Here is an 18,104-nt window from a genome sequence, read left to right as displayed (position 1 = left end):
AGCCTGTTGCAGCAAGCCCTCAAGAGAAGGGCATTCTCTCTGCTCCTGGTAGAATTCTTCCCTGAAGGGACCTCCTTCCTGCTGCCAATGGGTCAGCTCAGGCGCAGGTCCCCCAGTTCAGCTACCTGTTCCCCGGTAGGATCCAGGGCATCCCCCTCAGGGTCTACCTCCTTCTGTGCCGTTGGATCTTCGGGCCGGTTTCCCATACCCCCTGCCTCTCTTCTATAAGGCAGGTTCCTGGGCCTCCCTCTCAGGCTCCAGGTCCTCTTGATCACCCCTACAGGCTGCCATTGACCGGGTGGTCACACACACCCAGTCAGGCTGACCCACCATCTCCAAGTGAGTACTCTTCTCCACCTTTCCCCAAGGTGAGCTCTCCAAATCGTTCCCCAACAAACAGTCAACAGGCATGGCTGGCCTCACAGCTACCTGAAGAGTACCAGAGACCCCCCCACTCAAAGGGAACCTGAGCCATTGGACAATGGCTCTCTGTGTTGTCGGCGGCAACAACTCGGCAAAATGCATGAGGGACAATCTGCTCTTGAGACACCAGGTGACAATTGACAGCTGTCACACTGTCTCCTGTATCTCTAAGAGCCTCCACCTTATGGCCATTGATGGTCACCCACTGCCCATATTTCTTAGTGATATTGGGAAGCTGGGTCCCTGGGACCACCTCACAGTCTCCTAAAGAGACAAGGGACAGCTCTGCTGGACCCCACCCACCTTGGATACCAATCTCCTCCCCCAGGGCTACATTCGCCATCTGTCGGGGTGGAGCACCAGGGGATGCTGCTTTTCCGAAGAGGCGGCAACTGGGGTCATTCGCCCTATGACCCAGGTCCCCACATTTGTAACATTTCAGGGGTCCCTGTTGAACAGGATTACCTGTCGGGACCCCTTGCTTTCACTCAGGGTGAGGCTGGGAACCTTTCCCTTGGTTCCCTTGGGAATTACTTTGGGGCCCTTTAGGGAACACCTTCTGTTTACCCTTGTCCCCCCCACTCTTCTGCTGGGGACCCTGCCCACCTTTGGATGAGTCTCCCATGTGACCCTTGTTGACCCAGGTGCTCACCCAGCGATCCGCCTCCTCAGCAAGCTTCCTAGGGTTAGTCAATCAGGTGCTAGCGCAGCTCTGGAAAACAATTGTTGGACAAGTGCGCCCATGCAGTTAAATCAAAGAGACCTTGAAAATCATTAACGTTGCTGCCCTTCACCCAACCATCCAACTCTCTGCAAAAGAAAGTGACATATTCTAACCAGCGACTGTTTTCTATCTTCTTGCAATTCCTGAACCTCTGCCTATATAGTTCAGGGGTCAAACCATACCTAGTCATTAATGCATCCTTCATGGGGCTATAAGAATTATGGACTTCAGAAGGCAAGTCTAACAGTGTGTCCCGCCCCTCACTAAGGAACCACCCCCACAACCCTGCTCCCCAATCTCTCTCAGGGACCTGGTGGGAAGGCATAGCTCCCTCATAGGCTCTGAACCACTGCCCAGTATCATCATTCTTATAAAATTCCTTTACCACATCCTTGGGGATATACACTCTATTTTCCGCAGGCACTGATGGTGTGCTGCCCAGAGAGGGAGTAATCTCTAAGCTCCTGGGGCCAGATTGACAGAACTAACTTAAGTCAAAATCCTTAACTTACTACTTTTGGTATTCACAGAAGTTAGGATTTTGTCTTAAGTTTGTCTTAAGACAAACTTAAGACAGACTTAAGACAGACTTAAGACAAACTTAAAACAGACTTAAGACAGACTTAAGACAGACTTAAGTTAGGATTTTGTCTTAAGTTTGTCTTAAGTCTGTCTTAAGTCTGTCTTAAGTCGGTTTTAAGTCTGTCTTAAGTCTGTCTTAAGTTTGTCTTAAGTTTGTCTTAAGTTTGTCTTAAGTCTGTCTTAAGTCTGTCTTAAGTCTGTCTTAAGTTTGTCTTATGACAAACTTAAGACAAAATCCTAACTTCTGTGAATACCAAAAGTAGTAAGTTTAGGATTTTGTCTTAAGTTAGTTCTTTGAATCGGCCCCCTGGCCTCTAAATCCAACTCCCTCAAAACCTTGTCATGTTCAAACTGCAATCTCTTTTCCTCTAGAGCCAATTTCTTACTTTCTAACTCCAGTTGCCCATTCAATTTGAGCTTGGCCATTTCCATTTCATGCATCCTGTTTTCTTTCCTGTCTGCCAACTCTTCTGGAGACAGGCCTCGGGTAGAAACACTGCTACCCAACAGGGAGGTTGCACCCATCCCTTCTGGACCCAGTGGTCCTTCAAGCTGCCACTCTGCATCCTTATCCTCATTTTCATTTCCACGGGCATTCCTTGCCTTGACCCAGGCCCTCAGCGCCTTTTGGAACTGCTCCTTTCTCCAGAGTCCGGTCATGGAAATTTTAAACTTTTTTGTAGAAGCTCCTGAGCTGCTTGTTGGTGTAGCTTTCTATTTTCTCTTCCTCCCAATTACAGTCAACAGATGCAATGGATGCTGCCATTTCCATGGTGTTTGAACCAGGCATTACTTTGCAAAAATAGAGATCCCTGGCAAAAACAATTATGAGAAGTATGTGGTTGCGTTATGGTCTGCCCTCACTAAGTAGTGCTCACCAATCACTGTATATGAGTCACAAATGCAAGTCCAGAATCCTCACCGCTGACCACCAATGTTAGAATTGGGGGTCTCTAGTTGGCACAGGTAGGTAGTTGTGATAAATAGGGGCCCTCTCCTCTAGTCAGGGTAAGGGGGTACACTCCTAAAATAACCCCTGCTCACCCCCTTGGTAGCTTGGCACGAGCAGGCAGGCTTATCTCAGAGGCAGTGTGTAAAGCATTTGTGAACACATACAGTAATCAAGTGACAACACTACAAATGGACACCACACAGGTTGTATATTTACAAAAAGAAGTATCTTTTATATCTAGTTACCACAAGACCATAAATGACAAAAATAATCCTATTAGAATTTAAGAGATCTTGTTAAAAAGGGTTAAATCAAAGTTCTGAGCGAGCCGGTAGCCCTGTCCGGCTACAGTGTTGCTGAGATAACACAGAGTCTAACAAATCCAGCGTACCGCGTTGGCCCGAGCCCACTCAAATGTTGACAGACTCAGTCAAAGTACCTTTTACTTGAGGCGTTCGTCGCGGTGCAGAAAAGAAAGCGTTGCAGGATGCGTTGTCCCTCGATGCAGTGCAGGCAACGGCCCATTGACGGAGTCGGTGGGTCTGAGGCATACGTTGCAGGGCGAGATGGTGCTTCGATGCGTTGCTTGCAGCTTGCGGTGTGGCGACAGAGCCGGATTGCGGGAGCTGGCGTCGATCAGTCCGGACAGAGGTACGAGTCGGGTGGTTCTTCGCGAAGGGTGCGAGCGGTGCCCAACTCCGGTCCGTTCACCGGACTCGAAGTCAGCTACAGTGATCGTGTCGGTCAGACCAGTTCGATTTGGTGTAGCGAGGCGTTGCACGTCACGGTGTCCACAAGTCACAGTGCAGGCAATGGCTCGTGACAGCGTCAGGATGGAGTCGGTGAGCTCAGAGCTTGCGTTGTTCGATGTGGACTTTGTTCGATGCGGTGCCTACAGGACACCGGGCCGGTCGTGAGAGTCGGTCACAGCTCCCTGCCTCTGTAGTCACTGAAACAGCGTTCCCAGCAGCAATCCACCAAGGCTGGTGAAGTCTTCTGGTCCTGAGCCTTTGGTCAGGGGGCAAGCTCTCTTCCAAACCCTTGGAGATCTTTGCACAAGTTGATGAGGGTACACACACTGTTCTCCTGCCTCTCTTAGGCAGTAAGGCAACCACTGCAGGCCAATTCCCCAAAACAGCAACCAGGTGGGGATAGCCTCTGCTTCAGTCTTCGCGGGTTCCTTCCTCAGCCGAGGTTTCTTTTTGTCTGCCCAAAAGTGATCTAATTTCTTGGGATCAGGGTCCCAATGTTTATACCCCAAAATCCTTTGTCCACTGGGGGCAGAGGGGCCTTTGTCCAGTCCAAACCAGTTCTGGGGCACTCTGTTTACATGATTCCTTCTTTTCTTTCACAGTGCAGGGCAGAAACATCAGACGCCCCACAGGAGGTGGAGCCAGCATTATTGAGAGAAAGCACAGCCCTGGAGCACTTTGTTGACATGATTCCTTCTCTCCTTCCACAGTGCAGGGCAGAGACATAAGACACACCACAGGGGGTGGAGCCAGCACTGTGGGGGGCAGCACTGTCCTATTCAGGTCCCAGTTGCAATTCCTCCCTCCCATCTAGAGGCAGATCTCTCTATTCACCACTGGGCTGACTCATTCTGTCTCCTGGAATCCCCCAGCCCTGTCACTCAAACTCCAGACAAGGAATACACAACGTAGCAGAGGCAGGCCTGGAGAGTTAGACAAGAAAATACCTACTTTCTAAAAGTGGTATTTTCAAATACAGAATGTTAAAACCAACTTCACTAAATGTGTATTTTATCATTCTGAGTTCAGGCATACTAAACTCGAATTTCTACCATGTTCCCTGAGTCAGTTAGGATTATAAGATGTAATAATCTAACTGCCCATTCTGGCCTATGGAGAACAGGTAGCCTTGCAATAGTGAAAAACGAAAATGGCTGTAATTCACTATTAGGACATGCCACACACACCAGGACATGTCCTACCTTATACTTACAATGCACCCTGCCCTTGGGCCTACCGTAGGTGGGTCTGATATGAAGAAAAGGGAAGGTTTAGGGACTGGCAAGTGGGTGCACTTGCCCAGTCAACATGGCAGTACCAGACTGCCCACAGGCTCTGAAATGACAGGCCTTAGGCACATTTTACAAGGCTGTTTCTGTGGGTGGCACAACCGGTGCTGCAAGCCCACCAGCAGCATTTGGATTTACAAGCCCTGGGCACACTCAGTGCATTGTACTAGGGTCTGACAAGTAAACCAAACAAGCCAATCATGGAATCACTAATCCATACATCAATTTACAATAGGGAGCACTTGCACTGTGGCACTGGACAACAGTGGCACAGTGCCCAAAGCATCTAACACCAGCAAAAACACATGAGGCAACAGCAAAAAATGGAAGGGAGACCCACGCGAATGGTGCCAGGTCTAACAGAATTCCTCTTGCACATGCAATTGTGAGTCTCCAGATGGGATCACAGGTGAGCCCTGACCATGTCTAGGTGCGCACTGAGGCAACACTATTCCCTGAGGGATGGGTAGATTTAGCTGCCCTAGCTGTCTGACCCAGTTACCTAGAGAGAACCAGGCAAGAGCCAAATATCAATGGGGTTATAGTGATAGCCCTGAGAGACACTGGTGCCCAGTGTCACCATGGTGACTCAGTAAATGATGTCCTAAGACCAATATTTGCTTGGAGAGAAATATACAGTCCTCAACGCTGACACTCAGGTGCATCCAATGGCTTTGGTGTCCTTCGATTAGGGAGCGGTTACTGGTCTCAAAATGTTAGTGGTGCCTTTACTACCCCTGTACAGTGTCTGCTTGGCAATGATTTGGAGTACTCAGCATGGGCTAGAAAAGAAAACCCATGAAACAATGCCCACATCTTGTTCTGAAGGAGCGTTCTCAATATATGTGGCATGTTTAGTAGAAATACCTGCCCCTATCTTCTTTCAGAATTTTGGGTTTTCTCTTCCGTTTTTATGATGATGTCAGGTGAGCATTGTCTTGATTTCACATACTCTTCAAGTCTGTGATTCAGACGTCCTCCTCTGTCTCTGAGTGTTTGTCGGGTGAGTCCTAAAAGGAATGAGAAGAATACTGATATCAATCATGCTGTTTAAGTGTATCACAATTGCATACATTTTAGCATTTTCTGTGGACTTTGGTTGAATAGATACATCTTGTGGTTTTGTTTTATCTTTATTTAGAACGTTTTCCATAGCACGAACATGACCACCGAGGGTATAGGAGCGCTTTACAGTTAATAAATCAGGAAGGATACAAGAGGTAGAAAACAGAATGAACAAAGAAGAAAGTTAACAGTCTTGTAGAGCTGGGCACCCTATGGAGCCTTGGCAGCTAGGACTCAAACCTGCAAGAGTGTCCTTAGTCTCCTTGGAAGCTCCCCTACTGAGGCACACATTTCTTCATCAATAATACTTTGACTTCCTTTTTGAGAAGGACAGTAGAAGGATTCCGTCTGACATCAGGGGGCAGGGAGTTTGAAATCCTCAGGGGGATACGGGAGTAGGCTCGATTGTAGGTTTTTCTTTTCTTGGATTTTTCTGGTTTGAGCAGTAGAGTGCTGTCACTTCTAGAGGCTCTCGATTCACCTGAGAGCTCCAGTTTTTGAGTGAGATACGTCAGGGTATTGAAGTGAATGGCTTTATGTGCCATGCATGTGATTTTTAATTCTATTCAAGCTTCATATGGGAGCCAGTTCAGGGATATCTGGTCGGGCGAGATATGGTTGTATCTCTTAGCGCCTGTTAAAAGCCTAGCAGCAGAATTGAGGGCAACCCTGAGAGGAGCCATCTTCGATCTTGGAAGACCGCAATAGGTTGCGCTGCCATAATCCAGCTTTGAGATCACTAAGGCTTGCACCGCAACCTTGAGGTCATGTGAAGGGAAAAAAGCTTTTATTTTCCTTAAGATGCTTAGTTGGAAGTTTGCTCCTTTGGTGAGGTTACTAATGTGCTTCTGCATGTTCAGACTCTTGCCTAGCATTATTCCCAAAGCGGTTGCGGAATCAACGATGTGTAGCGTACAGTTAAGTGCTGTTAGCTGATTCATCCATTGTTTTATGACTGGAGATTGCTTGTGTGGTGCGATTAGGAGGAATTCCATTTTGAGAGCGTTGAGTTTCAAGTGGTTATGTGTCAACCAACTTTGTATTTCCAGTAGGACTCAGTTGACGGACCTGATATTCTCAGGGGAGGAGATCTTCAGGTAAAGTTGGGTATAATCTGTGTACATGTGATAGTGAATGCTGGATGATGTCAGGATAACTCTTAAGGGCTCCATGAACAAGTTGAAGAGCGTGGGTGAGAGCGCCGATCCCTGTGAAACCCCCAGCGTGACCGTAGAAGGATGAGATAAGGACTGGTTCACCTGAAAGCTTTAGGTTCTATTGTGGAGGAATGAGGAGAACCAATTTAGGATAGGCCCAGAGAACACCATTCTATGCTCCAAGAGGTCAATTAATTTATCATGTTTAACAGTCTCAAATGCTGACTAAAGGTCGAGGATGTATCAGTAGGCAAGATTAGTTTTGATCACGCAATCTTAGCACATCAATTACAATGTGGGTGAGAGCGTATTCTGTGCTATGACCCTGGCGGAAAATGGATTGAAATTGGTTCAGGAGTCAAATTGATCAATGTGTTTACACAGTTTGACGTGCACACATTTCTCCAGGAGCTTTGTCAATGTGGGTAAGTTAGAAATTGTGCAGAAGGTATGTAGGTCAGTGGGGTAACTTGCTCAGATTTTAGGCAGTCCGGAATAGCACCTTGTAGGGAAGCTTTGACAATCTTAGTCAAAAGTGGGAGTATGGAGGTTTTGATTTCAAAGAAGAGGTTTGAAGGCAGGGGGTCGTTGAAATGATTAGATGGTTTCATAGTAGCCAGTGTTTGCATATAGTGCTTTCATCCAAGGTTTTGAATAAGCTTCAAGATACATTGTTTTGGGGGGCAGATCTGAGCAGGCAGGGTGACATCTGACCAGGGAGGAAGGAGGGTGTTAGGCGGACTGATCGACAGGTGCTCAAAGGCTGACCATAGTTCAGCTTCGATCTTTGTAGTCTTACCCGAGAAGAAATCAGCAAATTCCTTGCAGTTTGGCTGTGGCCCTCGACCCATTGCGTAGAGGTTAGGATGACTGTTTCCTTGAGACTTGATGAGTTTGAACAATGTTTTGGGACTTTTTTTGCTTGCTCTAATTGATTTTTTAAAAAGGTGGCTTTCGAGCATTTGATACATTTGTTATAGATGCTTCTTAGGGATCTCAGATGGTTGAGATGTTCAAGGAAGGGAGAGGATCTCCACATTCTTTCCGCAAGTCTTAAATTCCATTTTTCAATATTGAGACTATCATTGTTCCACGGTTTAGAGACTTTAGCGGACATACTGTAGCAGCGCCATTGAGTCTAGAACACTTGTCATGACGCGGCTATAGTGGGCCGTAGGGTCATGGACATCAGACATGGTCACAGGAGGGGGCAGGATGTTATTGCAGAGAGCAGTCAGATCATGCGAGTTGATGTTTCATAGAACTCTTTTCCAGTGTCTGGGGTTCTTAGGCTGGACTCAATTAGCTCTCACCAAATCCAGGATGAGAAAGGCAATGCAATGGTGGTCTGTCCAATCACACAGGATAATAGATTCCAGTTGGATGGTACTGAGCTTACCAATGACAAGATCTAAGGTAGCTCCTTTAATATGCGTGGGACTGTCACAAATTTGGATTAGGTTGAGGTCTAGCAGGAAGGATTTAGGGCTATTGACTGCCCCATCATTCATATCATTCCAGAGAAGGTTGAAATCTCCCAGGAAGATCTGAGTGCCATGAAGATCAATGTTAGCTGAGATAATGTCCATGATCTGTTTTATGAAGGGAAGGTTGTCGTGTGGCGGGTGGTAGACCATGTGGAATTTGCATAGGTGTTTGTTGCTACCAGCTACCTCAATGCACAGGTATTCACAAGACGGCAGGAGATCGGATAGTAGTAGTTTGACTGTTAGATTGCTATGATGTATTCAAGTGATGCCTCCACCTTGACAGCTTGATCTATCCAACCGAATGATATGGTAGTTGGGAGCTACTAGAATGTCCAGGTTAGGAGCAGATGAGTCATTTAGCCAGGTTTCAGTCAACATTTCAAGGTCAAGGCCCTGGACAAGGATGAGGTCAGCAATGTCAGCAGCATGTCTTACTGCCGGCCTGCAGTTCGGAAGCACGCATTTAAGTTTTGGGTTGGTGTCAAGTGTGATAGATAGTGTGGTGGTGACTCTCGTGAGGTTGTTCTCATTTAAGGCTCTAGTGTTTAACCTAGGTACCCTGAAAGGGTCCGTAGGGATTGCTTTGATTTGGAGCGAGTTTGTTTTGTTGGGAGAATGTGTTGGATCATATGAGAGTAAGAGAGAATGAAAATTCATGTCAGACAGTGGTCATCTTGAGAAGCGTGAAGGGTTGTTAGGATTGGGTGCGTTTTCCCAGTTATGGGGAGATGACCTACGAGTTGAGAGGGAAGCAGGGAGCCTGGTGCTCCCGTTAGATGGGAGCGTGTGGATAAGGTGATTGGACATTGTAGAGCAGCTTAATCTCGAATTAACTGACAGTTCCGAGGTGATATGTAATGGGCTTCGAACCTCTGCCTTAAATTGTTGGAGGCAAAGTGAAATCTCCTTTAGTCTGGCTTCCAATGAAGTGTGGAAATTGGAATGCGAGGCTTAGAGCAGGGGACCATGTGGTGGGGGAGAACTAGTGGATGAAGGGATCGATAAGCTCAGCGGTGACTCTGTGTGCCAGGTGGGGAGGGATTCCAGGACTTGGTGCTGGGAGCACGGAGGGTTGGGAGGGTTAGGGGAGGAAGGGTTAGTCAAATATTGACCCAGAAGAATCTCTCAAAGCAGGCTAGGATTGAGGAGTGTGTTGGGGGAAGGGGTCAAGGGAATGACCGGGCTATGTTGTGATCTGTGGAACCTGGGAAGTGAGAGCTATTCTATCTATTCTAGAGGAGGGATGAGCATGCAGACTAGTATGGTGGCTGTACTGAAGAGGCTCAGTCCCACCTGGAATTGACAGAGATTGTTATTACGTGTGGTGGTAAATAAATGGGAATCGATCGGAACTAAGGAAGGAAGGGTCAAAAGAGGTGTCTATGTTGAGAGAGGATAGACTTTGAGGAGACTGGAGGACCTCAGGGTAACTGGCGTCTCCTCGGGAGGGGGCGGATTTAATGTTAGCCAGTGTATTAATGATGATGATGATGATGGGGAAAAAATAGTCAAACACTGCTAGGTTGCGGTCTGAAGCTGGGATAAGGATGGTTCCATTTTTGTAGAAAGAGATGAGGGCTTCTGCTCTATAGACTAGGGAGGGCGCAACCATCACTCTAAGACCATGTGGAGTCTTCAAGGAAGTGGAGATCTGGAGCAGTGAGTAGATGGCCTTCCTCCATTGCGCACTTCATTTGGTGTAAAAGATGAGATCTTTTATTGTACTACCTTTTTGATGGAGAAGTAGGGATCTGAGATAAGGGTTTGTGGGTGGGGTTTGAGTAATCTATGTTTAAATTTGTTGGCTGCATTTTTTGATAGGTTAGGGGGATATATATGATTCTGAAAGCATTGTGGACAGCTGGCTCGAGATTGGGAGAAATAGAATTCAAGGGTTTTGGATCCATGTCAGTGCTAGACTCAACTAGTGACATAGCGAGAGTAACTAACTAGGGTAAAGGATCCAGAATTTGGAGAGGTTTCAAATGTATTCAGTGTACCATCTGATGGAGCGCCTCAGCCAGAATTAGAGGGAAGGCGAGGCGAGTGACCAGTCGATTCTATTGGCCACCTCAGAGTGATCAGGTTCAATATGCAGACAAACCCATTGTGAGACCATCTGTCTTGGGCTAAAATGACAGGAAGATACGCCGTATCAACATAATTATAGGCAATTCCATGTATAAATTTTAATTCAGTTTGCAGTAGGCAGTTCAAGCAAGTCATTAGAAGGAAAACTCCAAAACCAAGTACTTGGGATTGAGGTATGTTGACCAATCCAAGATGGTCACCGTATGTGGATAGTGGAGCATACCTATTTCTATTTCCATGGCCTGCAGAGTAAAGATACCAGGGAAGAGATAGCGCCCCTTTTCTGTTTCTATTACATGAGCCAGGAGAACAAAATGGGTGCCAGATATCGAGCCCATGGACTCCAAAAAGCAAATCAGAGTCAGTCATGAAAGGATCCCGCAGAACAATCCAACCTCGTGTGGCAGCGTTAGTGGCACAAAGCAGAAAAGCAGGCGACGTTGGTGTGAAATGTAGGAGCCAGTGAGACTTGCGATGTGCAGTGCAGCTATCAGGCAGCCCCCCATCCCCAATACTCCTTCAGCTTAACTCACCAGCACCGTGGGCCACATATGTGTGCTCTCCAGCGGCCTCCTGGGACTCAGCTTCGTAAGCAGGCGCCGTCACTTCCAGGGTGCGGACCGGTGATCTCAGGCAGACATAACAGATCACAGGATTTCTATCCAAGGGCTAGATCGCAGCTCAGAGCGATGGTCACGACCTCCGCTGGCAGCAGCAAGTCACTCAGATCAGATCAGGGTGGGATCACCTCTCCGAGCCATAAACTCCACTGGCAGCAGATGATTCTCGAGCGCCTCGGAGAGCCCGGGGTGCACTGCAGTTAGCAGCGGAAACTCTCAGAGCGGCTGTCACAACCTGCGCTGGCAGCAGCAAGTCGCCCCAATCACATCATGGCGGTTTGTCCCAGAGTTTTTTTAGAAAACCATGATGCCTGCCTAGCAGTATCCTTTTTAGCTGTGGCTTATTAGGTATGGCTCCCAAAGGCTTCAGCAATCATTTTGGGGGATTTCCGCTCCTAGTCTGTAACTGCAATTTGGTTCACTGCTAATGTTGCTTCTCCACTTTAATATTACCTAAAATAATTGAGAAAACAGCCAATTTATTTCATCCCCAAATCCAGGCAAGGGCAGCCCTATATTCATTTTGAATCTGTTTGAGTACTTCAGGCAAATGAACAATAGATGTTGCACCATGGGATATGGCTTATATGGCAGCAAAGACTGTACCCCAAGTGACACAATCCTCTATTAGGGAAACCATTCAAAGTGTTAGGCACATTGCGAGAAATCTGTTTGTTTTGGGGTCCTGTACAGGGAAACACTGCTTCAAGCTGGTTTGCTATTTGTACAATCTAAAACTGAGTTTCTTCTCGTCTTTATCCATACTTGCGTAGAACAGGCTATCATCATTTGCAGGATATAGGTCAGAGTCTGCAGGACTGCATCTCAGCCACAGTCACAGCCAGCCAGAACAATCCCAGCAGAAGTGCCCCTCTGCCGAATGTAATAAAGAGGCCATTTATATAATAAAAGCACTGTTCTAATCACTCCGTGTCAGCGGTGTTGCGCTTATGTGATGGTGTTCTGGAGCCGTGGAGCTGGCTCCAATCAGACAACATAAATGCAAGGCCATCGAGTTCCATGTTTCTAGTCTTGTACAGAGTTTGCACATAACATGATGATAATATTGAGTACAATATCTGGAAAATATAAATCATAGAGAAAATAACGTCAAGCTGAAAGGTGTAACTAAAATGCAAACTGAGCGCACACCCTGTTGTACCTCACAACTAAATGAATAGCACCCTGATAATGTGTGAAGTGGTTCCCAGACTGAGAAAAAAGGAGAGAGGCTGATCTTGTCAATGTGCATGTTTAATTTTCTTGCCTAGATGCACACCAATGTCCTGGGTTGGAAGCAGTGTAGTCCTGAGCAGATTTTGGTGTTCCCCGAGGGACTCCTCTCTGGTTTAATACATCTCATTCATTAGAATATGCTATAAACTTTCTCAATTAGAATGACAGATGAGAGCTATAGTTTAAAGGCTTACTCTAAAGTACAGCAATTGCTGGGCCGTCAATCAATCGATCATGTAAGCATACATATCAGAAAAATATATGTAGAACGCAAGTAAAGTTTTGATGATGATCCAACATAGACTCGTCTTCTAAGAAAGGGAAAGGTCAGACCCTACATAGAGAAAGCACATCATTTTATAGGACTTTAGGCAAAGGATGTCATACATTCACTACACTAATGCATGGTTCACATTATATGCACCAATGAGGAACTAGCAAGAAGAAACATTTCATTGCTGAACACACTCTGTCACAATTCTAGAACATTAGATTCAGACGTTCCCAGAGTCTATTCAGATGACCTGACGTGTTACATAGTAGGTTATTCAGTCTGAGATGATGAGGCCCAGTCCCCACTTACCTGGACTGTCTCTGAAGTCCCTCTGTCAGGTATCGGGAACCTAAGCACTTTACCCTTGGAGAGCAGTTCCAGTCCCGGGATCAAGCCAGTCATGTATGCTTGAGTCATCTTTTTTCCAGCTTTCTTCTGGAAATATGTTTTATTCGCAGGAGCAGGACTGCTTTGAAGAGGTGGTAAGGTTCCAGTCCAGCACTGTGCAATAGCCAGTCACTAGAAAATTCACTTCACCCAATCTCTCTGCAGAGTTCTGGCATTTTCTCCAATAATTTACTGCAAAAGTCCCAAGAGTCCCTCTGCCAAAGTGGCAGCATCCATCATTCAACTGCAGGACCTTTGACCCTTCAGTGCGCCACTGTTCTAAAGAAATGAGGGGTCCTGACAGTTCAATCTGCACTTTTCTTGATAAAGGAGGAGCTGAGTGATAGCTGACTCTTATTCTGCCACCCTTCCTGACAGCTAACCGTTGCCAAGGGATCCCTTGCACACACCACCCATGTCTTCCTGCTCCCAGAGGCCAAGCCAATCAAAACCAGGATGAGGGTCACTGGTGAGTCAGCCAGGGTTGTCTGTTGATACTCAGGGACGGGGAAGAGAGCCAAACCACTTCTAAACCAGTTTACTCTCAAAAAGAACAAATTACTCTTTACGAAAGTCTGTTTTCCAGTAAAGCAGTCAACATATACTGGTTATAGTAAGGAGTGTGTCTGGAGATATTGAAGTGAGTTATTTTGGTGAAATGTAAGAACTTTATTTTGTGGGATAAAAGGATATAGTGGGAGACCAACTAGTAGAGAACTGCAACAGTCAACTTTGCTGAGGACAGGTGAGGAGATGAGTGTCTTGGCTATGGAGAAGACATTTCGCAGTGTATTTCTATGTATTCAGTAATGTAATTGTGGCTTCTATGATTGTGTCAGTGGTGAATGCAGTCATGTTCCTTTAGGGGTTTAAATTCACCCCTACACTGAAGATGCTGGAGGGAAGGAATTGTAAATTGCTTATGTATAGCTCATCATGCCATTCTGTAATTTATAAGGACTGTAAATTAAAAAAACATATTTATCTGTAAAGTGCATATTATCCCTGAATTAAATCTTGATGTCAAAAGAACAGGTGCATTCTGCTACTCAACAGTACTCATTTTATCGACCTCCGAAGTATGAAAGGCTGAGTGGGCCTACCATGATTCAAACATGTGACCAGGGGAGTCAAATACTGATCCTTGCAGGGGTTGTACTAACCCACTGCATCACCCTAACCATTGTTACTGTTACCGTTAATGGTACTCTGTTTGAAAACCTTCAGAGGAGGAAGGCTGAGGTGGCCTTGCTTGGATTTAAAATTGTGACCTGCAGATTAACAATGTTTAAATCAGTGAGCTATCCGAAAAACAAAAGAAATGTGCCTGTACTTTGTGCTAAATGCAAAAGTAAAAAATCACCATGTATTGCATTTCTCATATATAACTATTTTTTTAACTTACATTTGATACAATTGCATGATCTCTTCAGAGGCAGATCTCCAGTATTATTATCACACTCAGATGTTGAACAATTTTTTGCTTGCTGTTCTTTGACCTAGTCAATTTTTCATATGAACTTTATGTTATGTCATCTTTTTGTATTGTATTTTATTACAGCCAATGTTTTTTTTAATTTTTTTATTAGACTTTTTGCAATATAAAGATATATCATCACAATTCGCATGTGGTTATACAACATAATCCCCCTCTTTTACTGTACATGGTGGTGAAAAACAAATGCTCAGTCTCAGCTAACCAATGTCGTATTGTAGTGAAATGCCATACACACAGCGTTTACATAAAATATTGCTGCTCTGCAACTTCAGATGACTTGTCCTGCTCAACTGATCGGAAGTATTGCAGCAAGGGGTCCCACATATCTTTCGGTCTAGATGTGACAGGGAGTTCCTCTGCGTGTAGTGCCACATTTTCCCTGCAATCTACCATGTCACGGATCCAGTGATAGGAAGATGGCTCCGCTTTGCTCTCCCACGGCATCGCCACTCGTCTTTTTGCGAGCAGCAATGCTATTCTCACACATGTTCCCATGCTGTCCTTCAGGGAGGGCACTAAACCCAGCAGACGCAAACGTGGAGAGCATTGCACCTCCGCCAGAGTTATGATGTTCAACCTGTGTATTACATCAGACCAGAACACAGCAACACGCCCGCAATCCCAGGCTAGATGCCAAAAGTCAGCTCCCGGTTGTCCGCATCGTTTGCATGCATCACTATCCCTGAGCCCAAATGTAAACAGTTTGTGGGTTGTGTAATAAATCTGCTGTATATATTTGAAATGAATTATATGTAGATTCCCATTCGAGGTGAGAGCACCAGTTAGTTGGCAGCGGTGTTCCCATCCCGTCTTGGTGATCTGTGGGAGGAGTCACTCATTCCGCTGCTCCAGGCTTTTGTTAAGGAGCAAAACGTTCTCGTCTCTGGCTGCCTGATAGAGCTTAGTGATCAGTTTGTGCCTCGTCGGACTCGTCACCACAACATGAAGGGCCTGTAGGGTTGTGAGTTCGGCCGGAAGCGTGGTGTAGTGTGCTTGTAATGCGCTCTTCAGTCTATGGAAGCTGTAGAGGAACAATGGGGTCTTGTATTGTATGTAAGTTAAATCATCAAGTGTGAGCAAATTGCAGTTGGGGAATAAATCTTGCATCTTGTTGATTCCGACCAAGGCAAGATCGCGTATGGCCCCTCTTTCCTGTGTCACTGACATGTCCGCGTGGTGCGCGATAGGCAGCAAGGGTGAGTATATGGGTAGCTTCGCAGCCATAGTGCCGAGTGCCAGCCAGGCCGCAATTGTGGCATCAATCGTTTTAATTTCGGGTTTGGGGGTACCCCTGTGTGTGTGTGTGTTAGTATGAATCGGAGGGGGACGGGGTGCGCATCACCATCCTCTACTGCAACGTGTGGTATAAAATCGTGAGTATTGTACCAGTAGTGCGGATATTGTGCATGAGCACATAGATAATATAGGTATATGTCAGGTACGTTAAATCTCCCCTTCTTATAGTCGAGTGTGAGGGTCTCAAAACTTACTCGAGCTGGCTTGCCTCCCCATATCAATTTGAGAAGCAGCGACCGCACTTGTTTGAACAAAGTTTTTGTCAACGGAATAGGTTTGTTGCTGAACAAGTATAAAAATTTAGGCAACACGACCATCTTTATAAGGGCTGTACTATCAGCTAATGATCTTGGCAATCTCACTCAGCCATCTCTCTACCTGTTGCCCCAATGTCGTGCAGGCCTTGCCATAGTTCAAGCGAATGACCGTCTCGAGGTCCCGATGTACCCATATCCCTAAATATCGTACGGTTTCCGCAGACCATATAAGTGGAAATTCGAGATCATGAGGAGAGGTGCTCTCAGTTAGTGGAACCATCACTGACTTGGACCAGTTTATGGTTAGATCCGAAAACAGCCCAAACCTAATGTATTCTCTTAGAATGGGTGCCATTTAAGTGTGTGGCTCTCAACTAAAAAGCAGCATGTCATCTGCATATAGTGAGATGCTCACTGGGCTGTGGGCTAAACATAGTGCTGCTGATTTAAGATGTCTGATGATGCAGGCCAGTGGTTCAAGCGTTAGCGCAAAGAGGAGCGGCGAGAGGGGGCATCCCTGCCTAGTCCCCCTGCTAATCTGTATGGGGGCCAAGGTACTTCCCTCCACCCGGATTCTTGCCATGGGGCCAGTGTAAAGAAGTCTCACCCAGTTAATAAAACAGGGGGAAAACCCCATTTGTCGTAAAATATAAAACAAATAGTCCCATTCTATGGAGTCAAAGGCTTTGGCTGCGTCGAGCATCACAGCTGCTGCCTTAAGATTGGGATCTAGTATGTGAAACATCGCAAAGATCGTGCACAGGTTATGCGATGTCGACCTTTCGGGGATAAACCCCAATTGGTCAGAAAGGACAAGGTTTGGCATCAGGGGCTGGAGCCTAATGTCCAGTATCGTAGTCAATAATTTCGCATCAATATTAATAAGCCACAGCGGCCTGTAGGAGTCACATTTGGATGGCGGTTTATCTTTCTTCAGCAGAGTTATAATCAGTGCTTCTCTGAGCATTGGCGGCAGGCTTCCCATTTCGTAGGCCTCAGTATACATTTCGAGCAGGTAGGGCGTCAAGTCTTCTGCAAAATCTTTTAATGAATTCGCACGTGAGGCAGTCAGGCCCGGGGGCTTTTTTATTCAGAAGGGTTTTAATCGTCGCCCGTATTCCCGCCACAGTGATTGGATGACTGAGATATTGCCTATGATTGTCTGACATCCATGCAATGGCCACATCTGCTAAGTATTTATCGAGCTCCGTATGGTTCGAGCCACCCGTTGATGTGTAGAAGTTTGCATAGGCGCCCCTGAAGTGTCTTACTATGTTGTGTGTGTTGTAGTGCTCTACACCAGCATCATCTGCAATTTTAATTATAGTGTGTCGGTCTGTGTGAACCTTGATTTTAGTAGCTAGGTTATGCCCCGGTCTTCCCCCTTCCCCATATGCAAGAGCTACGTGTCTCTTGGACAAATAACGGATTTTGTCGGCTGACAGTTTGCTTTAGTCTAGTAATGCGTCGTTGATTTTAGCTAATGTTTATGCATCAGGTGAGCTGTCATAGTCACGTTTGAGCCTGCTCAGAGTGGTTTCAACTTTAGATAGTTGACCCCTGATGTCTTTTAAGATACCTGCAGAGGTGCAAATGCATGTGCCTCGTATGGTAGCCTTGAAGACCTTCCAAAGTGTTGATGCGCTCTCAACTGAACCTTTGTTCAAATCAAAATATTGTACAATGGCTTTGCGGATCGTGTGAACATATAATGGATCAAGTAGCGCTTCGGAATGAAAATGCCAAGTAAATTGACGGTGGGTAGTTTGTGGGATGTGCAGAGCGAGTCTGACAGGGTTATGATCCAACAGTGTTCGTGGTAATCCCTCAACTGCGGATATCCAGGCGCTCGCCCCCTCACTGAGCAGCTAGTAGTCGAGCCTCGACCAGCTGCCATGTGCTGTTGAAATGTGTGTGCCCTCCAAAATCTCAGCATTACACAAGCGCCACACGTCGAGTAGACCCAGCTCGGCCATTCTCTCATTATTTACCTGGGTTGCCTTTGGCGAAT

At 46.2% G+C, this 18,104-nt stretch overlaps 1 protein-coding gene across 1 annotated transcript in view; it reads right to left on the bottom strand.

Moving 5' to 3' along the window:
• Positions 1-2,892: 2,892 nt before the first annotated feature.
• The window catches only part of LOC146809238 (zinc finger protein RFP-like), a 114,105-nt gene continuing 98,893 nt past the window's right edge, over positions 2,893-18,104 (bottom strand). The window contains exon 2 of the mRNA XM_085616050.1: positions 2,893-5,732. Coding sequence (XP_085472176.1) covers positions 5,691-5,732 — 42 coding nt within the window. The 3' untranslated portion in view covers positions 2,893-5,690. The remainder of the gene's footprint in view (positions 5,733-18,104) is intronic.

This window comes from Triturus cristatus, chromosome 7, assembly GCF_964204655.1.
Source record: "Triturus cristatus chromosome 7, aTriCri1.1, whole genome shotgun sequence".
Taxonomy (NCBI): Eukaryota; Metazoa; Chordata; class Amphibia; order Caudata; family Salamandridae; genus Triturus; species Triturus cristatus.
The sequence above is the reverse complement of the archived record's forward strand: the minus strand, read 5'-3'. Positions and strand labels throughout refer to the sequence as shown.